This window comes from Suncus etruscus, chromosome X (genome assembly GCF_024139225.1).
Source record: "Suncus etruscus isolate mSunEtr1 chromosome X, mSunEtr1.pri.cur, whole genome shotgun sequence".
Lineage (NCBI taxonomy): Eukaryota > Metazoa > Chordata > Mammalia > Eulipotyphla > Soricidae > Suncus > Suncus etruscus.
In genome coordinates, this window is record NC_064868.1 from 123,967,563 (window position 1) to 123,993,703 (window position 26,141).

At 35.7% G+C, this 26,141-nt stretch overlaps 1 protein-coding gene and 1 non-coding gene across 2 annotated transcripts in view; both read left to right on the forward strand.

The window, feature by feature from the left end:
• IL13RA2 (interleukin 13 receptor subunit alpha 2) overlaps positions 1 to 25,633 on the forward strand; it is a 36,938-nt gene extending 11,305 nt beyond the window's left edge. The window contains exons 7-9 of the mRNA XM_049767029.1: positions 319 to 469; positions 4,973 to 5,088; positions 25,469 to 25,633. Of these exons, the coding sequence (XP_049622986.1) occupies positions 319 to 469; positions 4,973 to 5,088; positions 25,469 to 25,633 (432 nt within the window). The remainder of the gene's footprint in view (positions 1 to 318; positions 470 to 4,972; positions 5,089 to 25,468) is intronic.
• On the forward strand, positions 3,182 to 3,306 carry LOC125999731 (small nucleolar RNA SNORA54). The gene has a single exon (XR_007492206.1). It is a non-coding gene; the product is annotated as a small nucleolar RNA SNORA54 (small nucleolar RNA).
• Positions 25,634 to 26,141: the final 508 nt, after the last annotated feature.

Genomic DNA, 26,141 nt, shown 5'->3' on the forward strand with positions numbered 1-26,141 from the left:
TTTTCCAATGCACTGAATATGGGAGTATAAGTACTTAATCCAAATAGTATGTGTCCTATACATAAAAACTACCTATATATATTTACTGGCTTTATCACATGTCCTTTACACAAGTGGTAAATACAGAAAAATGTAAACAAGGAGAGGAGAAAATAGTAAAATAATTCTAACATACTAAGATAGCTGCTATTAGTGTTTTGAAATATAAATTTGTAGTCATTTGATACATGCTTTATGTTATACCAATTTGAAAGGTGACAAACTGGAATCTATCTAGCTACAATTTAGGTCAAGTTATACAATTGTTTTTCTCTTTAGATTCAGACAACTACGTTTGAAAATGAAATGTTGGTCACAAGATCATCAAATGGAAGCCAAAAATTATGCTTTTTCGTCAGAAGCAAAATGAATGTTTACTGTGCAGAGAATGGAATTTGGAGTGAATGGAGTCAGGAGCAGTGCTGGAAAGGTATGAGAATAAAGAGCAAGTATATGATGAGTGGTTTGTGGTAAAATTTATTCTCTTTTGTTAGATTCGGCACTTACAGAAGTAAAATGCTCTTTAGTAATTAATACAGAGAAGACAAATTAGCAAACAGCTCATACTTCAAGAAAACATAGTTTTTCTAGGATTCTAATATTGAGATTTTTGTTTATTTATTTTGCCCACTGAACAATTTCTCTGGTTCCCTAACATTCCATATTTTAACATTTGTTTATTTATTTTGGTTTATGGGCCACATCCAGCGGTGCTCAGGGATTACTCCTGACTCTGAGCTCAGAAATCACTCCTGGCAGGCTCAGGGGACCACATGAGATGCAGGGAATCCAACCCGGGTCTGCTGCAAGCAAGGCAAACACCCTACCGCTGAGTTATCTCTTTGGAACCTACCATTCAGTTTTAACTAGGAGTTATAGTAGTATTAAAACTATCATTTGTTATTTGTATTATCAGCATTATTGTTTTCCTGACTATCATTAAGTAAGTAGCTCATTTTGGAGAGAGTCTATTTGGAGGGGATCCACGGCTTTGGCCACCCCCCGTGGTCTCCGTGCTTTCTTCGAGTGTCAGAGATTGAACCAGGATCCACCTCTGTGAGGAAATCATCTTAATCCCTGCTATATCTCTCTCTGTCCTTGGAGTAAGGCTATTTTATTAATATTTTCTTATTCTTTTAGTAAGCAAAAATTCTTCTAAATTAATTTTTATTTCAGCACTACAATTTATAATACTGTTAATAATAAAGTTTCAGATACAAATGTTCTAACACCACACTCACCACTATTGTGTTAGCATCCCCCCAACATCTTAACATACCCTCCTACCACCATTACCATCTTGTGAAACTCAGTTCTATAAGTCAAGTTTCAGGGTCTGTTGCCACTGGCATTACTATATTTATTTATTTATGCTATATTTATTTTTAGATTCCACCTATGAGCGATATCATTCTAAATTTGTCCCTTTCACTCTACTATCATGTTGAATTTATCAGCATGATATCCCCTAGTTCCATTCACATAATTGCAGTTTGCATTATTTATCTTCTTTTTTTATAGCTGAGCAGCACTCCATTGTATACAATAGATTATTTTATCCACACATCTGTTTGGGGGAAATAACTTGTTTCCAGACCATAGCTATTGTGAATGGTGATGCAATGAATATAGAAGTAGAAACGACTTTATGAAATATAATTTTGGGGTCTTGGAATAGAATCCATTTTCATATGAAAGCTCCTCTCTTAATTATTTTTTAAAAGTCTCACACTGTTTTTTGTAGAAGTGGAACTAGCTGACATTCCCACCAAGAATGGATAAGGGGGTCTTTATACTACACGTCACTGCAATAAATGGTTATTTTTACACTTTTAAATATGTCTCACTCTCACTGGTGGGAGTTTTTATTGTTATTTTTGTTTGGTATTGTTTATTGTTTTGGGCCACACCCAGCAATGGTCAAGGATAACTCCTGAATCTGCTTTCAGAAATCACTCCTGATGGTGCTAGGGAAACCAAGTGGGGTGCAGAGGCTCAAACCTGAGTCAACCTTGTGAAAGACAAATGCCTTGCATGCTATTACTCTGGCTCCAATCACTGCTTTTTTATTATTTACATTAGTCTCTTAATAAGTAATGAGCACTTCATCTAACAATTGGCCATCTATATTTCTTTGAGTAAATATTTAAAATAGAATTCTTAAAGCAAGAATAGGTCAATGTATACTTGTTTTTAAGAGCATAGTACATTGCTTATTTAATTTTTCTAGTTAGTATGTTATAATTAAAACATGTTATTCCATTCACCTTCAACACTGATTTAACGTACCTTCTGATAAAATACATACAAACATTAAATAACAAACTATCAACTTTAAAAGCTTGAGCTTGATGCAAAAATACATTCTCTAAAATAAAAATTATTAGAAATTACTAATAACTGCTGGACACTGAAGAAAACAAATACTACTTTTTCAGGTACATGTGGCATAAATATATATCCAGATTTAATGACTCTTTTATGATATTTTATTAATATACAATCCTTATTTGTTATTTTTATGAATATCATTGTCATATCATCAAGTAAGGAATGCTTTAATTCTAACTTACCCATCCAGGTTGTTTTGTCTGATCAAATAATTAAAATCACAAAAATAAAACAGTAAGAAAAACACATATAATTGCATATTCTAGGAACCCTACAAAGAATGGAGGTGTTCAGCAATAGATTATGGCTCATATGATATACAGAGTTAGAGACATGGGACTAGGTGTCTGGAACTTCAAAGAGAAGGAGGACAATTGTAAGAAATATAGGAAAAGAAAATATATCCCACTTTTGATTAAATAACTCCCTTCTCGGACGACCACACCACCCAAAAGCCAATAGATGGACACATTAGAATTGCGCCAGAGTGGCCAGTGTGATGGCTCAGCGGTAGGGCGTTTGCCTTGCATGCGGCTGATCCAGGATGGACCATGGTTAGATCCCCAGTGTCCCAAATGTGCCCCCAGCCAGGAACGATGTCTGAGAGCAGAGCCAGGAGTAACATCTGAGCTTCACCTGGAGTGTCCCCCCCCCAAAAAAAAAAAGAATTGCACGGAAGCAGAGCAGGAAAGGGGTCTACAGCACAGACCCAACATTTCTGGATGTGGTCTTAGTTTAAAAATGGTCGTGCAAGCACTGTTCATAACCTGTTAGTCTCCTGTGGCATATAGGTTCCATTCCAGTGCAACAGAAAATCCCACAACCCTTCTTTGACTGACTTATCTAAGCTTTCAATTTAAGGTCTTGGAGACAAGAAAAAAGAAAAAGAAAAACAAACAACAATAAAAAAGTCATGCACTGAATTATGTTTTGGCAGTAGTTAATTCTTAACTAAAAGTAGATATGATGGGTTTGTAGAAAAATCCTTAAAATATACATGATATACTATATTTCATGTAAAATCTAAACTAACATAGATTAATGAGATTTGTTTTACCTTGATGGGCTTTTCTTGGTAGATTCGTAATAATATTAGGATTAGAAACAAAATTTTTCCTGAGATGTTCATGGTCTTAATTCTTCATTAGAGTCATTTTTTATTGTTTTAGGTTACATAATAATATTATTTTTTTATTGAAAAAGTAATAGTATATCTTATTCAGAAGTGGTCCTCTATAGAACAAAATGAATGGAAAATCAAGAAAGAAACCTATTTTTCCACTTTTAATTTTAGAAGTCAAAAATGTTTCATTCATCAACTCTCTAAATAATATGGTTATAATTTTTATACTGGTACACATTGCAGTACTTAGAATTTATGCCTGGCTTTATACTCAGGGATCACTTCTGGTGGGTTTGGGCAATGAAAGGGGGTGTTCTGAATCAAACCCAGGTCAGCTACATACAATGTCAACTCTTTATTCAGTGCACTATCTTTTTGGTTCCTATACTGGTAAATTTTGAATAAGATGAGCATATGATTTTAGCTGAAAGTTTTCTATTAAAAATAAGATCGTCGGGAAATTTGACCAAGAAAAAAAGGCAGACTTCAGTTAAATTTGAGGGTAGTTCTGTGACTAGTAGTCAAGATATTCTGTATAACTTTCAAATTAGTGGGAAATTCTAGTTTTTAGAAAGATAAACTTTGTCTACTTTTAAATTTTGTTTTGTTATTTCTCAATTTTCGCTATACAGAAGAACAACTGACATGTCCTATCTAAAAAAAAGTCTTCAACTCTTTAGTCTCTAAAATGTAAAATAATTTTGAAAACATGGCTTTTATAGACTAGACTTATTAATCATGCAGGGATTTCTACAAAAGAACAGGTTTTACTACAGAAATGTTTGATATACATATTTAGCTTACTACTGATATTTGATATGCCATATCTGTATTATCTACTCACTTGGCCATTTTATTAAACTTTCACAAAGTTAAATTTTAAACAAATCACATCATAAAATTAAGCTCTTGAAATTTACTTTTTTTTTTTTTGGTTTTTGGGTCACACCCGGTGATGATCAGGGTTTACTCCTGGCTATGCACTCAGAAATCGCTCCTGGCTTGGGGGAACATATGGGATGCAGGGGGATTGAACTGCGGTCCATTCTAGGTTAGCGAATGCAAGGCAGAAGCCCTACCAATGGTGCCACATCTCTAGCCCAGAAATTTACTTTTCTAAGAGAAATGAAGAGCTTCCAAATTTAGTGAAAATGAAAAGCACCAATAAAATGAATACTATGCTCCAAGGACTGTAGTATCAAAGCACTGGTATATGTGGGAAAAGATGCAAACTCAACTCAAAAGGTGTCAAATTGTGTTCTGAAAATAAGTTTATCCTGCAAAAAGTGATCCCTGAGCACAAATCTAAGAGTACTCTGAGCACAGGGTTGTAGCCTAATTTACCCCACACCCCAAAAAACAATGAAAAGTAAAATAAATGAAATTATCTAACCTTTTCCTCTTTACTTTTAACCCTAGGTGACATAGTGAACGAATCGGCCATATTAGTTTTGCTGCCACTTGGCTTTCTGTTGTTTTTAATTCTGACCACAATATGTATTCTTCTGTACAAACAAAAAGTTATACAGAAAGTGGTAAGTTGGATATCATTATAGTTTTTCAGCTGAGACACTACATTATAAAAATATTCTGCATTTACAGTTGATGGACTTACATTTTATTACCTTGCCTAAACAATACAAATGTATAATTGATGTTATGTGGAACATGAGGTCATATTAAAGAAGAGAAGAGTAATTAAAGAAAAGTAATTCTAGAACAGGGATATAGTTGTATGGTGGAGCACATACTTCACTTGTTCCACCTGGTTCTAATTCATATATATATATATGAATATATATATACACACACACATACATATACACACACATATATATTAAGCTTCAAAAGCACACATTATATTGGATATATTTTAATTGGAATGTAACTGTCATTCTGTAGAACTGTTTTTCAATATTTTCTCTTCTATAGTCATCTTCTAGCCTTGTTTCTACCCTGTTCTCCTGCTGTCCCTTTAGTCTCATGCTGTCATCCCTCATTTATACGATTTTTACCTGTGGCCCAAGTGGGATAACCAATATTCCAATGGGGGGACTATATGGACCTCCACTTGAAAACACTCCTTAGCTGAAGACAACACTGAGAACATGAAACACAGCGTACTCATGTCACCTCTCTCTGTGGGGTCAAGCTAAAAAGGCAAAGCTGTTAATCATGACATTTTACTATACATAGATGTACATAGAATCTATTATGCTGAGTGAAATAAGTCAGAGGGAGAGAGAAAGAAGCAGAATAGTCTCACTCATCTATGGGTTTTAAGAAAAATGAAAGATATTTTTGCAATAATTCTCAGAGACAAAAAAGAGGAGGGCTGGAAGGTCCAGCTCATGACATGAAGCTCAACACAAAGAGTGATGAGTGCAGTTAGAGAAATAACTACATTCAGAACTATCTTAACAACGTGAATGAATGAGGGAAGTAGAAATCCTGTCTAGAGTACAGGTGGGGGTGTGGTGGGGAGGAGGGAGATTTGGGACATTGGTGATGGGAATGTTGCACTGGTGAAGGGGGTGTTCTTTACATGACTGAAACCCAACTACAATCATATTTGTAATCAAGGTGTTTAAATTAAGATATTAAAAAAGATTAGGGGATGATATAAATATTTGAGGATAAAAGCAGGATTGGGAAAAGGAAAGAGTTATTTAGAATAAATATTGAGGATAGAGTGATAGTACAGCTGTAGGACTTTTCACTTACACATAGTTAACCTGACTTTATTCCCTGAGATCCAATGTGGTCCCCTGAGCACTGCTAGGAGTCATGAGCACAGAGCCAGGAGTAATCCCTGAGCTCAGTTGGATGTGGCCTTGAGTCGAAAAGAAAGGAAATGGATATATACAAATGTTTTATGTGTGTAAAAGTGTGTCATAGGCAAAAGATCACCTATTTTTTAAGCATGGATGAAACGGAATACCAATAGAAATGCTGACTTTCATTACGCATTGATTTTAGGTGGTAATTACTTGTATTGTTATATATTATAATATAAATATATTTTATATATAAATATATAAAAATTTCAAAAGATGAAGGGATAACTACAGTTTGGTACATCTTAAGTAGAAATTGTCATTCGGAAAAATATCTTAATATCAGATGATTTAAAGATCAAGAGAAATGTTTATAGAAATCATCCCCTTGTTGCTCATCCGAATTTTGGGTTCTATTTTCATATATATATAATTAATAAATATTATTATTAAATTATAATTTAACACGATATCAATATATTATATTAATATATTAATATTAATGTTATTAATACATTATTAAAATATTTATTAAATTAATTAAATATAAAATTTAAAGTTGGGGCCAGAGTGATGGAGCAGAAGTAGGGAATTTGCCTTGCACACTGCTGACCCAAGATGGACTGAGGTTCTATCCCCTGGCATCCCATCTGGTCCCTTGAGCCAGGAGCGATTTCTGAGCGCATAGCCAGGCGTAACCCCTGAACAACACTGGGTGTGGTCCAAAAAAGCCAAAGAAATTTTTTTGATATAGGGGCCAGCATGTTATAACAGTGGCTTGCCAACCAGAATTTGATCCCTGGCATCGTAAATGGTCCCTGGAGCCATCCAGAAACGGTTTCTGTGTGCAGAGCCAGGAGTAACCCCTGAGAACTTCTGGGTGTGGCCCCCAAACAAAAACAAATGAATGGATTGTTATTAATTACTTTGTTACTAACGGAAGGTTTCTTCATTTCAGAACGTTTGTTCACAAACAGAAGAACATTTCTGAGGAACATACCCTCTGCTGTCTCAACTCTTCCTAATATGACTACACATTAATTATGTGTCATATTTAATTGATTTTCTCCCTCCAACTATTGAATGCATCTTCCTTTAAAATCATTGCTGTATTTAAGTTGTCTGTAAAATAAAATCTTCAGCTCATCATGAATTTTCTGATTTCACTGGCAGTTTTTTTTAATTGATGATAAGAGTTGTGACTACAGAAAGGCAAAGGTTCGATCAGAGTCTAATCAATGATGTAGTGGTGAAATAAAGTGATAGCAAAACATATACTGTCAGTGAGATAGTGCCTAATCTTTGGATATTTTTGCTTTCAAAGAGTTGCACATGGGAATCAAGAACATTAGTGCAATAGAGGAGGTACTCGCTTTGCACATGACCCACCCACATTTAATCCCCAACACCAAGCACTAGGAACAGTGATCACTGAGCACAAATTGAGAATCAGAGATGTAAGCGTGCTTAAACATACACAGACAATCAATGTAGTTCACTGTCTCAACAAAAGTAAAAATAAAATCATGTGGTCATATCAGTAGATTCAGAGAAAGCATTTGACAAGGTCCAACATGCATTCATGATAAAAAAAAATGTTCAATAAGATGGGAATGAATGAAAAATTTTTGAATATAGTCAAGGCCATTTATCACAAGCCTATGGTAAATATTTTACTCAATGGGGAAAAAGCTGAAAACCTTTCCACTAAGATCTGGCACAAAACTAGGTTGCCCCTTCACACTGCTTCTATTCTACATAGTGTTAGAAGTATTTGCCATAGAAATCAGGCAAGAAAATTATAACAAGGGCATATAAAGGGTACCCAGATAGAAAAGTAAGTCCATCTCTCACTATTTGTAGATGACATGATACTATATATAGAAAATCCTAAAGAGTATACAAAAATTTCTAGAAACAATATATTTGTATAGTAAAGCAGCAGGCTACAAAATTAACAAACAAAAATCTATGGTGTTTTTACATATAAATAATCAGAGTAGAACTTGACATTAAAAACAGGGGCCAGGCGGTGGTGCTAGAGATAAGGTGCCTGCCTTGCCTGCGCTAGCCTTGGATGGAACTCGGTTCGATCCCCCAGTGTCCCATCTGGTCCCCCAAGCCAGGAGCGACTTCTGAGCACATAGCCAGGAGTAACCCCTGAGAGTCACCAGGTGTGGCCCAAAAACAAACAAACAAACAAACAAAATCCCATTCAGGGCCAAAGCAGTTGTGCAGTGGTAGGGAGTTTACCTTGCATGTGGCTGACCCAGGACAAACCATGGTTCAATCCCCTATTGTCCCATATGCTCCCCCAAGGCAGGACAGATTTCTGAGAGCATAGCCAGGAGTTACCCTTGAGTGTCACTGGGTATGGCCCCAAAACCAAAAAAAAAAAAAAAAAAAAAGACAATCCTATTTAAAATTGTGCCTCAGAAAATTAATACCTTGGAATCAATTTCAGTGTTGAAAGACCTATACAAAGAAAACTACACAACACTGCATCAAGAAATAAAAGCAGACACAAGGAAATAGATATATATATATACCCTGGTCATGGATTGGGAGGAGTAACATCATTAATAAGATGACACTTCTCAAAGCATTGTGCACTTTTAATGCAATCCTTCTAAAGTTATCCCTGACATTTTTCAAAGAAGTGGATAAAATACTTATAAAATTCATTTAGGACATAAACTCCCATGAATAGCTAAGCAATCCTTGAGAAAAAGAAGATGGGAAGCATCATTTTCCCCACCATTAAATTGTACTATAAACCAATAGTCATTAAAAAAAAAAGTAAGTCACTGGAACAAAGACAGAACCTCAGATTAATAAAATAGACTTAAGTTTTCTAAGACTGACCTCCTGTTATGAGCCCAATTAATCTTTGATAAAAGGGCAAGAATACAAACTGGAGGAAGGAAAGACTCTTCAACAAGTGGTGTTGGGAAAACTTTTCAACTACATGCAAAAATGTGAACTCAGACCTCTCTTTCACACCATGCAAAAATATCAATCAAAATGGATGAAAGACCATAATATCAGACATGAAACTATAAAGTATATAGTAGAAACATAGGTAAACACTCCATAACATTAAGATTAAAGCCATTTTCAAGAAGGCAATACCACTGTCCAAGCAAGTGGAAACAGAAATAAACACATGGGACTTCATCAAACTGAAAAGCTTATGTACTTCAAAATAAACATTGACTAGGATACAAAGGCTATCATGGAATGGAAGAAACTATTCATTCAATGCTAATCTGATAAAGGGTTAATATTCAAGATTTATAAGGTACCAGCAGAACTTAACAAGAAAAAAATGAATCCCACCAAGAAATGGGAAGAAAAATGAACTGATATTTTCTCAAAGAAGAAATACAGATGGCCCAAAAGCACTTGAAAGAATGTTCCACATTAGGGAGATTCAAATCAAAACTACAATGAAGTATCATGTCACACCACAGAGAATGTCACACATTGAAATAACAAGAACAACCAGTTCTGTTGTGTATGTGGGGAGATAGGTACACTCACTTAGTACTGATCCCTATACAGTTTAGGTGTCTTTCTGGAACACAATATGGATATTCCTTAAAAAAATAGAAATTGAACTTCCTTATGATCCAGCAATGTCACTCCTAGGGAATACCTTAGGAGCACACACACACACACACCAATTTAAAAATGCACTCTGCATTTATATGCTCATTATAGCACTATTTACAATATCCAGAACATGAAAGCAACCCAAGTGCTTGGTAACCAATGAGTATCTAAAGAAATGGTGGTACATCTACACAATGGAATACTATGCAGTCCTCAGAAAAAATGAAGTTATGAAATTTTCCTATACATTGATGAACATGGAGACTATCATGCTGAGTAAAATGAGTCAGAGGGAGAAGGATAGACATAGAATAGTCTCATTCATCTGTAGGATATAAGAAAAATAAAAGATGGTATCCTGAGACAATAGAAATGAGGATTAGGAAAACCAAACTATGGTAAGAAGCTTGCTACAGAGAGAGTGGAGAATGCAGTTAGAGAAGAGAAAGTGATAGTTGGAACTGACCACTCTAGAAAAGAACTGGGTACTGAAAGGAGGTTAAGTGGCATGCATAACACCTATTGATCAACAGTAGTGTAAACCACATTTCAAATAAGAAGAGAGATAGAGAAAGAGCGAGCGAGAGAGAGATAGATAGATAGATATAGATATATCTTTCGCTCGCTCTTTCTCTATCTCTCTTCTTATTTGAAATGTGGTTTACACTACTGTTGATCAATAGGTGTTATGCATGCCACTTAACCTATATATATATATGTATATATATATATATAGAGAGAGAGAGAGAGAGAGAGAGAAAGAGAGAGAGAGAAGTAAAATGCCTACCCCAGAGGCATATAGGGAGTGTGGATGGGCAGGATACCATCGGGGCAGGTAAGAGAGAAATGAAGTCATTAGTGGTGGGAAATGTGCAATGTTTGTTGTGCAATGTATGACTGTAACTCAATCATAAACAACTTTATCTGTGAAAAAAACTATTATGAACAACCTTGTAACCATAGTCTTTAAATAAAATATTAAAAAGCAAACAAAATATCAGAACATTTCTTCAGATACAGTTAATTTGGAATCAGTTTGCTAGACATTCTTCCACCTAGTAGGACAAAATTGTACTCTGAGTTACTTATTAAAAACCTTAAGATCTTCTTGAATAAAAACATTAAATGAGTTCTATAGAGTTCAGATGGCTTTTAGATATTCACAATCAAGTATCATCGCATCTGGAAAATTCAGTAAAGATTAACATGGGTCATTAAGAATATCACATTATATGAGTGAAGCTATCTTAAAGCCAAGATTGTTTGATACTTGCTCACAAAATTAATGTGGAATTAAGTTACCTTAAAATATCATGCATCTTCCTGAATTGGGCAGACTAACAGTGTGGTCTGAAAAAATAATTATATTAATTTGCAACATTTTAAACCTCTAGAGTTAAATCTAGCTGCTTTTTGTGAAAGCTCTGTTTTATCATTAAGCTTGAATTTTATCAGTAACCTACTCCTTTGGGGTTCTCTGATCTCTGCCTGAAGGACATTCTTGGCTTCCCTTTGCCCTGCAAACTGGAGCAAAGGATTTTCTTGTAATTAGGAAAGTCTTTAGCCAGAAGGGAAGGTACTAGATCATCACTATCTCAAACAGATCAATAGAATGTCATCTATTGCAAAATTGTGGGAGTTTTTGATGAGTTCCCTGCCATTTTGGACCTAAAGTAGAGGATGTTGTTTCTTTCCAAACTGGTAAGATTGAGGATGGGTCCTGGCAGTGGTGCTCTGGAGGCCTTGATCAGCAGAGAAACACTCCCCTAGTCTCCTGAGGATCCCACTCTAGTAGATGCCTGGAGACTAGAAGTGACAAGGGGAGCAAGTAGGCCAGAGTTGTTGCTTGGGCCAAATCACTCTAAGGGTGTGGGGTAGTGTAGGAAAAGAGAAGTCTCTGACTCCCACTAATTCAGCCTCCAGGAATCCGCACTTCCTCTTTATAAAGGAGTAGGGTGAAGTCTGCCCCAGTATCAAGCAGACATTTAAAAGGCCTCCTGAGGATCAGTAATGATGGGGTGAGTGTCTCTCATGAAGGGTTTAAAGTTAGCTGGGGCCTTATATGTGTACTACTCCTTTCCCTGGTGAGAGAACATGACGTTTACTCCAGCAGGCAATGTATGATTTTTGCAAATAGAAATGTAGCCTTATTAGCCTTAAACCAACAAAATGGAGTCTCTGCTCTAGGCTCCACATTCCCTCTTCTTTTTTAGGCCCCGAGTCAAATCTTTGACTCCCTTTAAGGTTCCTTCTGCTCTAGACTCCACACCCTTTGGGTTGTTTAATTATGCATTAGGAAAGTTTTCTATTAGAATTGCTAAAAAGAAGTATCTTATCCACCTTTGTAATACCAGGTGGTCCCAATATAAACTAGAGCAGGGGAAAGATGACTGGTAAGTGGCATCTTACATTATTCTATAATCTTGCAATTGGAGCCTTTTCTTTCTTGTTGTTGAAAAAAAAAAAAACAAATAAATGGTGGGGCCCGAGTGGTAGCGCAAGGGGTAAGGAGTCTGCCTTACCCATGCTAGTCTAGGATGGACCGCGGTTCTATCCCCCAGTGTCCCATATGGTCTCCCAAGCCAGGAGCGATTTCTGAGTGTATCGCTAGCAATAACCCTTGAGCATTATCAGGTGTGGCCCCAAAACAAACAAACAAACGAACAAAAAAAAAAAAAAACCAAATAAATGGGATGAAATCTCATATCCAACCCTTCATACTAAGATTTGGGGAAAGGGTATGGTTGTCAACAATGGCAGTTTCAGATGCTTAAGTATTCTGAGTAACTGCAGAAAGCTCCATTTCTAGGCCTTCTTCTTTTGAGGAATCCATCAACCCTGAGAAATTATTATCTGTTAATGAGTCAACTACTCACAATAGACTGAAGGAAATAAAATGGACCATTTTAAAATTTAAGCTTTCACTAGAAAGGACAATTTTTCATGCTAAAAAATATTAGCAACTTGTTTCCAAATTTTTAGGGAGATCTAGTTATCCTAAGTTCACGAAGATTAGGGAGTTAAAATCTGTAAGATGTAGTTATAATGTTTGTATAGAGGTGTATTCAAGAAAGAATTATCATGAATAGAGAAATTATTACTGGGAACAACTACATTTAAAATGGATTTTTATAAAGAGGTTTTAGAATTATATTTGTAGAGTTGTTCTAATACTTTTTGGCAAGGTATGGAAAAGGATGTTAGATGTTCCAGACTCCTGTTACAGTGCTCTTAGAAAATTGGACACTTAAAAAAGTTTCTTACATGAGGTTAAGAAGAAAGCATTATACTTTTATTTATTTTATTTTTTTTAATTGGGACATACCTGACTGTGCTCAGGGGTTATTCCTGCCTCTGCGCTCAGAAATTGCTCCTGGCAGGCTCAGGGATGCTAGGGATCAAACACAGGTCTGTCCTGCGTTGGTTGCATGCAAGGCAAAAAGCCCTGTTGCTGTGCTATTACTCCAGCCCCAGAATTATACTTTTTAAACTGTATGTTCTATCTTGACAAATATTGACAATGCCTCTTTTGACTAGGATGTAGAGTAAAGCGAGGAACATTTGCTTTCCTCACTTTTGGATCTTCACAGCACTCTGTTGGTTTGCATAAATTCAAACAGGAAAGTCTTACCTCTTTGTGATAGAGTCTGCCCCTCAAACAGACAGGAAATGTCACACCAGCTATGAGACCCTAGAGTCCTCTAAAAGGGAATGAAGTTAACTGGCATGCACAGATCCAGTAACTGTTGCTAATACTTGACTAACCTCAAGGAGACCCTAGAGACAAGTCTGTCCAAGGAAAAACTGGAAATCATTTACAATGAAAACAAAGGGTATCCATATTTCTTGATCTACAGCAATTGCTAATGCCAAGAAATATTCTGGACCAGGATCCTTTCCAACCCCAGAGAACTGTGAGATGGACTCCTTCCTGTCAGGAGATTCCTACAGAAGATGAGAGGCCTAAAAAAATCTAGCTCATTGTACTGACTTGATCTTTGCATCTTTACATTCGCCAAGTATGGAAAATTCTTGTGTGACCGGTAATATATATTGAATGCCTTTATTAATATCATCACCTGCCTTGTCCTTAGAGAGTCCCCAGAATCTCTAAGTTAGTAACGGGGTATCCTAAGTGAACTGTTCTCCAATCTTGCTGTCTTATAAAAAGGTCAAGGCAGGTATATAAGCCAACTTGCATATTTAAAGTGAAGTTGCAGAGAGAATGATATTTCTCTAACTTGCCTTTTGCGTAGAAATCAGATTCCAGTTCTACAAATGGGACTGAATGAAATGTATTCTAATAGGCTGATTTAAAGGAACCTCCTTAGGTAATCCAGATGAAACCAGGTAAACGAGTTGTTGCAGACTTGTTCATAAACGGGCTGGAAACTGCACATGTTGTCCTTATTGTGGAAACCAGAAATTTATGAGGGAGAACTACAGCCCAAAAGGCAGACATGCATTTTCTTGAGCCTGCTAATAGGCTGAAAGACTTCCAAGTATGAACCACAGTGATGCCTTTACACAATTCAGGCCTGAACTTTGGAAAACCAAAGGGAGATCATGCCCGCCTAGAATGAGATTAGGAAATGCCTGGCAGGGACCAGAGGACAACAAGTAAACAGGGCTCATAAACAAGATGCATGGCTCAATCCAACTTCTGCTTTGTTTGCATAAGGGTTAGAAATGCAGACATGTGCCTTGAATATGCAGGCTGAAAATGTGTAAATTGGTGCCTATCCCATGTCAGAGGTCCAAGTCTCTCTGACTTGTGGGTCCTTGGTGCTGATTCTTAATATATCTCTCTTCTCTGTGTCTTCTGTTCTGCAGAGCGACCAGCCACCTAACACAAGTAAACATCTATACTGGTTCTAAATAATACTAATAACACTTTCTAAAACAGCAAACTCCTCTGCCTTCCGAAGAACAGAGAAAAGGCATTTTACTCCTCCAGTTCTAACCTGTTCTCTTTTTAGACTTTCAAATTGAGGTCTGAGTTCACCTTTCTGAAAGTAGTTGAACAGTTTTCCCTACTCCACTTTTTGAAAAAAGCTTTTGTTGTTCCTCTTTGTATTTCTTTCCCCTTTATCAAAGTCTCCTTGATCATATACTTGTGTGTTAGTCTCTGAATATTCAAGTCTATCGAAGTGACTCGAGAGACAGAAAATTCATTGTTGATAAAGGAATTGATAACATAAAATAGACTAAAGATAGCTTCTTCAACTAATTGTTAGAGGAAAACTGGATAATCATTTATAAGATATTAAACCTTGATCCATATTTCCCACATTACACAAAAAAAATCAAATCTAACTCAATTAAACACTTTAAGATCTGACCAGAAACTCTAAATTATATTGAGAAAAATATATGGACTTCAAAGGCATCTTAGGTGAACTCAATACCATTGTCAAAGGCACCAAAACGAAAAGTAAGCAAAGAGCCTACATCAAATGAGAGCCTTATTTTATTATAAAATACATGGGCTGAATCTAAGAGACAGTTAAATAGTTGCATTCAGTATATTAGATAACAGGTTAATATGCAGGATAGATAATACTCACAAACATAAACTAAAATATTAAAAAAAACTTATTAAAAATAGGGAACTTGGGGCCGGTGAGGTGGAGCTAGAGGTAAGGTGTCTGCCTTGGAAGTGCTAGCCAAGGAAGGACTGCGGTTCTATCCCCCGGTGTCCCATATGGTCCCCAAGCCAGGGGCAATTTCTGAGCACTTAGCCAGGAGTAACCCCTGAGCACCAAACAGGTGTGGCCCAAAAACCAAAAAACCAAAAAAAACAATACAAAAATAAACAATAGGGAACTCTTCCTATTTAGCAGGCACTTTTCAAAAGAAGACATGCAGATCTCTAATAAGCACATGAAAAAGTGTTCAGTATTAGTTATCTTTAGAGAAATACAAATTAAGACTACAATTAAATATCATCACACAATGAGATATATTATCAGTGAGAGTGGCATATATCAAAAATAGTAGGAAAAATCTGTGGTGGCTGGTATGTGGCATAAAGGAACTCATTCATAGCTCCTGGGAATGTGATCTGGTTTAACCTCTGTGGTAAATGATATGGTGAGTCCTTGGTAAACTTAAAATTGATTTTCCATATGACTCAGCAATTCCATTTTTGTATACATACCCAAGGTCTTAAAATATTCATTCATATGGATGTATTCACACCGTTATTCAGTGGTGCAATTAGTAAAACAGGTAAAATATGAAATCAATGTAGGTGTTCAGTGACAGATTGAATGTATTATGGAGATGTGGTGTGAATACACAATGATGAAATCGTAATTTTCTGCAACCTGATTGGATCTGGGAGATATGTTGAGTTCAGTAAACCAGACCAAAGACAAACACAGATATGTACTATATATCATTTATTTGTGGTTTATAGAATAACTGGAAGACAAAATGTAATGTAGTAAAGGAGAAGGATAGAGTAGGAAAGAAATTAATTCTTAAAGAACATGAGAATTAAAACTAAAAAGATAACAGGAGTCAGGGCCTCAGTTATACTGATGATGTGTAAAAGTAATATAGCTCAAAGCACAGACCCAACTACACTGGAAAAATGAGATTTAAGCTGTAACCAATGGAGATTTGTAATGTGCCTGCTAGAGTTGCAGACAGAGGGTGGGATGATCATGGAATATGAGAGGGAGTTGACACTGTTGGTGGTATTACTATTAAAATATAATATGCTTATATTTTCATACCAGTAACATTGTAAATCATGGTTATTTAATTATATAAAAATTTAAAAATAAGTATTATAGAGGAAACCAATGATATAGGAAAAGAAAACTCTGCAAAATGTCAATGGACCTATAAGCTGATTCTTTGAAAGAATATACAAGATTAACAATTTTTTAGCTACACTACAAAGAGAAAAAACATAGACATTATCAGAGATGACAGGGAAGAAAACACAACAGATCTCTAAGAAATACAAAAAATACAAAAAAAAAGTTGTTGGCACAACTTTTTACCAAACAGTCTTGAGAACTTAAAATGGATGGACAAACTTTTAGAATATGAACTTTCAAGATCAAAATAAGTGGAAACAGAAATCCCAAGGAGATGAATCTCGAGTGAAGAAACTGAAAATGAAAAAATGCTCCAAATCACTAATCGTCAGGGAGATGCAAATTAAAACAACTATGAGGTACCACCTCACACCACAGAGAATGGCACACATCACAAAGAATGAGAATAAACCATCTTGGCAGGGATGTGGAGAGAAAGGAACTCTTATCCACTGCTGATGGGAATGCAGTCTAGTTCAACCTTTATGGAAAGCGATATGGAGATTCCTCCAAAAACTGGAAATCGAGCTCCCATACGATCCAGCTATACCACTCCTAGGAATATACCCTAGGAACACAAAAATACAATACAAAAACCCCTTCCTTACACCTATATTCATTGCAGCACTATTTACCATAGCAAGACTCTGGAAACAACCAAGATGCCCTTCAACAGACGAATGGCTAAAGAAACTGTGGTACATATACACAATGGAATATTATGCATCTGTCAGGAGAGATGAAGTCATGAAATTTTCCTATACATGGATGTACACGGAATCTATTATGCTGAGTGAAATAAGTCAGAGAGAAAGAGAGAAAAACGCAGAATGGTCTCACTCATCTATGGGTTTTAAGAAAAATGAAAGACATTCTTGCAATAATAATTTCCAGACACAAAAGAGAAAAGAGCTGGAAGTTCCAGCTCACCTCAGGAAGCTCACCACAAAGAGTGATGCGTTTAGTTAGAGAAATAACTACATTTTGAACTGTCCTAATAATGAGAATGTATGAGGGAAATGGAAAGCCTGTCTAGAGTACAGGCGGGGGTCGGGTGGGGAGGAGGGAGATTTGGGACATTGGTGATGGGAATGTTGCACTGGTGATGGGTGCTGTTCTTTACATGACTGAAACCCAAACACAATCATGTATGTAATCAAGGTGTTTAAATTATATATATATATATATATGAAAAAAAAGAAACTGAAAATGTATCTAACAATCTTCTTAATAACGAAAGCCACTAGGGCTTTTACTAGTAAGTAGATTTACTAGAAAATTTTATAAAATCTTCAAAGAAAACTTTGAGTCCATATTCTTCAAAGTCTTCCAAATATGAAATAAAAAGGAATCCTAGCAAACTCTTTATATGAAGACAGTATCATACAGCTACCTTGAACAAACACACTATAAAAGAGAAAATTAAAGATCTATATAGCTGAAGAAAACTGATGAAAAGATCCTTAACAAAATATTAACTGAAGAAAACACAGAAATATATCAAAAGCATTATATGGTATGATCAAATGGGATTGATCCCAGGAATTTAAAGCTTTTTAATACACACAAATTTAATAATATAATGCATCACATCAGTAAATAGGAAAATTAAAAACATATGGTCATATCAAAATTGATGCAGAAAAAACTCTTAACAAGCTGCATTATATTAATTAATATATAGATTATAATTAATTAACATTATACATTAATATAATAATCAATATTATAATACTCAATTATAATAATCATGAATATAATGTTTAAAATTGCTTAATAATAAGTATATTATAGTAATTAATATATGTAATTAATAATAATCATGAATATAATGTTTAAAAATGCTTAATAATAAGTATATTATAGTAATTAATATATGTAATTATAGTAATTAATATATGGTTGATATATTGACTACATAAACTATTTGTTAATATATTAATAAAATATTCTAATCTCATTTATTATTTTATATATTACATACTTATATATAATTATTATAATTATATCAAACTTCAAAAGTAGGAATAGAAGCATTATGCCTCAAAATAATAAAGGCCATCTATAATAAACCCAACCCAAGATCCTACTTAATGGTGAAAAGCTGAAAGTCTTCCCGTTCAGAGTGACATAAGCCAAGGTTGTACACTGTCACCACTCATATTCTACATAATCTGGGAAATTCTTGTCACAGCGGAAGAAAAACATATGAAAGCTATCTGAGATATACCAGAAGATATTACATTAATACTAATAGTTTCATGACATGACACTTTACATTGAAAACCCCTAAAAACCCAAGAGAAACTCCTATATAATAAAAAATTTCATAAGGTAGCAGGGTACAAAAGTAATATACAAAAAATGGAAGAGACAAGAGAGGGTGAATGTCTCTTAGAGGGAGACCTGAGTAGTGTTAGAGGGTCAGTTGGGAACTGAGGTCAAGGGGTTGGCACATAACTAATACTGTGAGGAGCAGAGTGGTGTGCAGGGTGGGAGAAATGACATTCACTGAAATAAGGTAGCAACTGTATTAATTGATGCTGTGTAAATCCAGTTCACAAACTCTAGTCCCCTTTGGTTTTCTTTTTTTCTTTTTAGCATTGTATTTCTCTTTTTTTTGTAGACTGATATACTTTATTTTTTATATAAATTTTTATTTAAGCACCATGATTACAAACATATTAGTAGCTGGGTTTCAGTCATAAACAGAATACCCCCCCCCTTTACCAGTGCAACATTCCCACCACCAATGTCCCCTCATCCCCTCCCCTGCCTGTATCGTGACAGGCATTCTACTTATCTCATTCTTTAGCCTTGCCATGGTCCCCTTTGAACGACCAGATCAATACAACCTCTTTCTAGGGGAGGTATCCACTTGTCTATACAATCCCCCTTTCCAAGGCAGAATCTAACTCTGCTTCCAGCATCTTGATCTCTTATCGCACTTACCTCTTTGTAATGAATTTGGGGGTATATATCCTGGGACATTTTTTTCCATTATTTTTCACCTCAAAGACCAGCTCAGAATATAGACTTACACTTATACATTTGTTAACTAATGCCAGTCATGGTGAGGATGTTTTCTTGTTAAATTCAAAGCTAATTCCTTGCAAAGAACACGTGGCTTATTCTTTATTAAACTCATCTTCACTGATTTACTTATTTAGTTTAGTTTTTGAATCACACCCAGTTATGTTTAGGGTCCACTCCTGGCTATTGCATTCAGGAATAAGCACTGGCAATGCTATGGGGGGAAACATTGGATATTGGGGATCTAACTTTGGTAAGTAAGTGTAAGCGAAGCACTTTACTGCTGTAGTATCTCTTAGGCCCAAATACTAATCTTAGTTGAGGTTAATCAACTGCCATTGCCCTAATTAGAAATTTGTGGGGAACAATGACTTATTGGAGATACAGTAATTTTCACAAATATACTTGCTACTGAACTTTTTCTTCTTTCTTTTTTCTTCCATTTTGGTTTTAACATTTTCTTTCTATTTTCTTTCTATTTTTCAATAACTGCTTTCCCTGATCTTGAAACAAATGCATAATGATCAATTATGTCAACTATGTGATGCATTTTATTTAAATAAAGATATTTTAAAAATTTGTAGGAAAACAATTACTGGATACTGATTCCTTCTTGCCCCACAACCTTTTGTGCTCAAAACCTACACCGTGTGTGCAATGATGCCATAACAGATAAATAACAAAGGATTCGAAGAGATTTACCATCAGTAAGGTTTCCATAAATTACTGTGCACAGGACAGTTTATTTGGCCCTCTTATTATATCCCCAAACTTGTATTTTGCAAAATCTATTATCTGCATTGCACATTCTATACTGTTTACTACAGAGGTAACAATTTTGATCCAAACTGTATTTTTCAGATATAGATGTGAGGACATGAAGTAAACAATAACATTCTCTCATTCCACTTTTCACCTTCCTCTGCTGGCTGACTTAATCCTTGACATTTTCAGGGAAACATCCAAACTAGAATTTAGAAAACAGCTTGAAAATAGAGGCAGAACCAGGGGACTTGAATATTGGGTGGGAATTAATGGAAGCTGTGTTTGCCATCCTTGTCACCCAACTAGAAACATTCTTTATTGTTACATCAATGAGAAATAAATGTTCTCTCCTGCACTAGTCCCATCATGGTATTCTTTCTATATCCGTGAGTAAGCGTGTAAATATTCCCATTAACACACATGTGGAGAGGCAATCTATATCGCCTTCTCAATCTCTGTTGGCTTCTTAAATATATGTCCATATGTCCATTAAGAGAGGTTTAACCCCTGAAGCCACCATTTATCCCAGGATCTTTCTTCAGATCCCAGGGCCTAGTAGTTTTAATTCTGTTAGATTGTACTTGTTGGAGATAGTAGTACTAGTTGGAGATAGCAGGGAAATGACTTCTTGCTGTGCAGCCATACCCCAGTTGCTTGATTCACATTAGAATATGTGGAAAAATTGCATTTCAAGATTTTGTGCGCATCATTTCCTAACTGGCATACAGGAAAAAGTTACTTGAATTTTTCATAAAACTTTCACAAGTTCTTTAAGTAAGGAAAATATAGTTTTATTTAGATTTTGATCAAATCTTCATTGTTCTAATGCCTCTTGTCCTAAAGAGGACAAGATAGAGGTTGTCCCCTTTAAGCTTGAGAACCCACATGCAACCATAGCAGCAGGGTCCATGACAACATGTTTAGTGATGTCACAGTCACCTACATGTGCCCTCCTGAGGAGGGTAATCACAGGATTGAGCCTCAAAGAGAAATGAGGTTTCCTGGATGGGGCAATATCCTTGGGGAAACAAAAGGATTCAACACATATTGCGAAGAAGAAAAAAGCCATAGAACATCTATAAACACAAAGGTACAAGTATCTACTGAGGCCCCTTGTGGACATGTGCAGAGGGGGTTATGATAAGAATTGGGGAGAAGTAGCTAGAAAGGTTGGGTAGATGTGGAGCTAGGAGGCAGAGCTACCTAGTGAAGTAGCAGAGAAGCCAAGGTCCAGTGAGAAAGTCAAAGATATGAGACAGTGATCGGCAAGCTGCGGCTTGCGAGCCACATGCGGCTCTTTCCACTTTTTAATGAGGCTCTTCTGTGTGCCGAGCGGCCACTCCAGGAGTCAGGACTCTGCTCCCAGCCTCTGTCAGTGCGCGCCCTGTGTGGCTCTCAAAATAAATTTCAATCGTGATTTTGAGGAGATTTGACTCAGTTGAAAAAAAAAAAAAGGTTGCCACCACTGATATGAGAGAAACCAGAGCTGGTCAGAGGCTCAGTAAAATCTGAGGAGTCTAAGCTACTGCCTTATAGTTTCCCAAGAACCATGCCAAGTAGTACATCCTCCTTCTCTCTCCTTTCCTCTTTTCCCCCTAGCTCTGCAAGCTTCCTCTGTGTAAAGGAGGGACGGTAGAAAAAGTCTTGTGGAAACTGAGGAGGCAGGACAATCATGTAATGAACCTTACTTATTGGTTATCTTCTGATAACATTTTGAATCCATTTGTGAAAGGAATAGTTTCTCCTGTTTTGAATTCAGTTAGGGTCATGATAAATTATAAATTCAGGAATGGAAACGAGGCTTTTTTATTTCTCAAGGAGGAAATAACACTATATCAAATAAACAAAATTGCAGCCAAATGTCACTCTTCCAGAGACAAAAGGGTGAAGTGCAGAGAGTTATAGAAGATTATCTTTGTTGAAATGTCTTTGAACAGGGATGTTCAGTTTTTGAAATGCAAATCAATTTAGATATGTAAAGAATTAGATTTCTGTGGGATTTTTGGAGAAAAAATGATTATTAGGTTGTAAAATAAGATTATGGAATTAGAATAGAAATTAAAGCTAAAGAAGAACTAAAAGGAAATGTGTCCCTTGAGCAGAAATAATACCTTAAAAACATATTCTCCTTGCTCCAGTAAATTATTTGTTAAATGGCCATAGGAGTCAGGTTATCAGAGTGATTTTCTACTTTGCATTCACTATTATGGTTTCTGTTCCAGAAGATACTACAATTAAAACATGAAATTAGGAGATTGGAACATTTTCTGGAAAATACAGATCACTTAAGGATATTTCATTTAACCAGAGAAGAAAATTATTCACCTCCTATTCTGCAGACATTGCCATAAAGTTTTAGTATCCTCCTTATTCTCAGTGCATTAGAATCATATATGCCCATGATTATAATGTTTCTTCAGTAGCCATCTTATTATGGCCAGTGGAGACTTTATTGTGTTTGTCTCATGGGATAAAACTGTGAATATGTGGAAAATAAAAACTAGCTGCTTCATGAAGACCTCACAGGATACAGGAAGTTGGTCTATTTGGTGAGACCAATCAGAATGAAACATTGGTAGAAAATTGTTCCCATGACCATGGGTGCATGTCTGGATTATAGCAAGTACTCAGTATAAGGCCAAGCTTTGAGAACATGAGCATATAATATAGAACATAACCTGGGCTCCAGAAAGTACAAATTCTTTCTTTGTTGCAGCAATAGGATCTGAAACTCATGACCAGTATGAACATTTCTTATCTGTATCCAGAGAAATGGTTATACAGGTGTGAGATGTAAACACTGACATGATAACTGAATTCCTGTGTTCTTACGTTATCTTTTACTTTTTCCTGATGACAAAACCCTAAATATACTGGAATTTAATAACAAATAATGCATAAAGGCTGTGAAAGCACTTGATCAATTAGTTTCCATCTTGAATATCATTAAATGTTCTTCTATGCTGTTGAAGGGCAGAATGGATCAAAGCAACTGATTATACAAGTACTGTAGACTTAGTGGATCTCTGTCAGACTCTCCTTTATTCTTCTCAATGCAACCTCATCACATCATGTTTAATCTAATGAGCTCTGATGAAATTTAAAAAATGCTTGCCTATATATTGTTCTGTATGTAGATTGAACTTCTTAAATTGTACACACAAAATATTCATCAACAGTAACCCAAATGTTGATGCAATTTGTCTAGAAGTACCATAGACTGAAAATCAGAACTAGTCCTTAGCAAAAACTTGCCACTGGAGGAGTTGGGGTAGGGTGGAAATGGTATTGTCTATCAAGTTACCACTGCTACAAAAATAGATGGAAGTAACTATGCTTGACAGGTCTAGGTGATGAAAAGAGACAAAATCATATTCATGATATGGTATTGTAAATTACTGTGAAGGGAAAGAGCAAAGGAAAGTGCCTCTCATAAAGGCAGGCTGGGGGCCAAGAGGGAACTTAAGAGTATGGAGCAGGGAAATGGCCACTGCTGAGGGACTGGGGTTGCCACATTGTATGACTGAAATTCAATCTTGAATAGATTTTTGTTCTTGTATTTCACAGTGATTCAAGAAAAACTTTTAAAAATTGAAAAACAAAACAAAGCAAATAACCTTTTGACACACTAGGTCTAAGAAGGCAGAAATTCATTTAATTCTACTATAATTCAGTTCAACAGTTGACAGTGTTTTTCTAAAATACTTAATATCTATTTTCTTTTCTGCTATATTGATGGCTTATTTCAAGTACGTTTTCTGAAATGTGTATTTATGGTACATTGCTTAAGTTAATTTTAATAAGTCATCTTTAAGAATGTTATATAATAAGAGTGCAATTAAAAATATTCTGATGTGTCAGGGACATAGTGAAAGCAGGTAGGGCTCTTGATTTGTACAAATGTAACCTGGGTTCTCTCCCTGACATCCCATATGGTGCCCCCCTGTGTTACCAGGAGTAATCTCTCTGTACAAAGCCAGAAGCAGTGATGCATGCGGCCAAAAAACAAAATAATAAAACAATATCAAACAGAACAAACCAAAAAATAAATCTTCTAGACCATCTGTGTAATCAATAGTGGTTAAGAATTGGAATTTTTTGTCATGGTACACTTGCCAAATTGATAGAAAATATTTGTTTTGGCTGTCTATTAAGCAAAGGCTCAGTAGTATATTTATATAAAAATGATTGTAAATTTCAGAAGTTAGTAATAACTTATTTTACAAATTTGTCCTAATTCTAGTTGTGTTCTGCTTACATCAAATGATAGTGAAGTTACTTCCAACTTCAATTTAATCTTACATCAAGAGTACAACACACAATTTATGCTTGATCATTTTAGCAGGGTACAATGTACATTTTAAAATGACAAATATTGAAAATATCGTAGATGTCCTTTATAAGGGAAAATCAGAAATTTTAGATTGCTTTCAAACATGAGTCTGATACCAATTTGGATGCAAATTAAAGTGATAAAAAATGAGTCAATATTTATAAGGCAAGGAGTTTCACATTCATTGCTGGTGAAGGGCAGAGCTAAATATCCAAACCACAGTGTCAACAACACTGAAATCATAAGATCTAAACTATGAAAACCTAATTTAGAAAGGTGCTAAGTATTTAGAGAGGTTTTCATAATATTTCTCTGTGGTTATGTTTCTCATCTTTCCCATCTACGACCTTTCAGGTAGGGGGTTCTGTTTAGATCGAAATAAATAGGAGTTAAGCTCAGGGGACGGGTTCTTTTTTATCTGACTAACGAGCTGTGGAGTTTTGTAGCAGCTGGAGTCTGGAAAAGGATTTGGTGTCCTATCTTTTTCCTCTTCTTACCCTCCTGTCTGTGTGCATTATATACGGAGGATCTATACAACCGGAAGTTTTCCCTGCCCCAGGTGGACCGGGGAATGGGAAGTGCCTTCCCTCCTTGGGAGCTCGGTGGGAATCAAACCTCAATCAATCTCCTAGAAAATGTGACAATTCAGAAAGGTATCAGACTTAATGACATGCTGGGAGGAGAAGATATGGGGGAAAAACCTGGGAACACTGAAGGAGGTTGATATTGATGGTGGGATTTTTGGTGGAACAGTGTCTAAAATCTCCTAAAACAATAAACTAGTACAGTAAAGTTTATTGCATTTGTGTGCTACAAACTCAATAAAATATCGGTTGCATTCCTGCATACAAAGCAAAGGAGATAGAGACTAAAATCTACCTCATTAAAAATTGTGTCTAAAAGTTTCAAGAACAGACGTATCAAATTATAAAAAAGAGGCATGACCTACTCCATGAAAACACAAATCACATAAGCATGGTATTGGAGAAGACCTTAGAAAAGAAATACATTCCAGGCACATGTGTTGGAATAATCTATATTATCAATTTATTGAAATTTCTATATGGATTCAATGCAATCCTTATCCAAATTAGACAACATTACCCAAAGACATACTAAGGCCATGTATAAAGTTTGTGTGAAATAATAAAAAGATGAATAACGAAAACCATACTAAAAAAGAATTGCTAGGGATCCCCTTTTCTAACTGTACTACAAAACCATAAGAATCA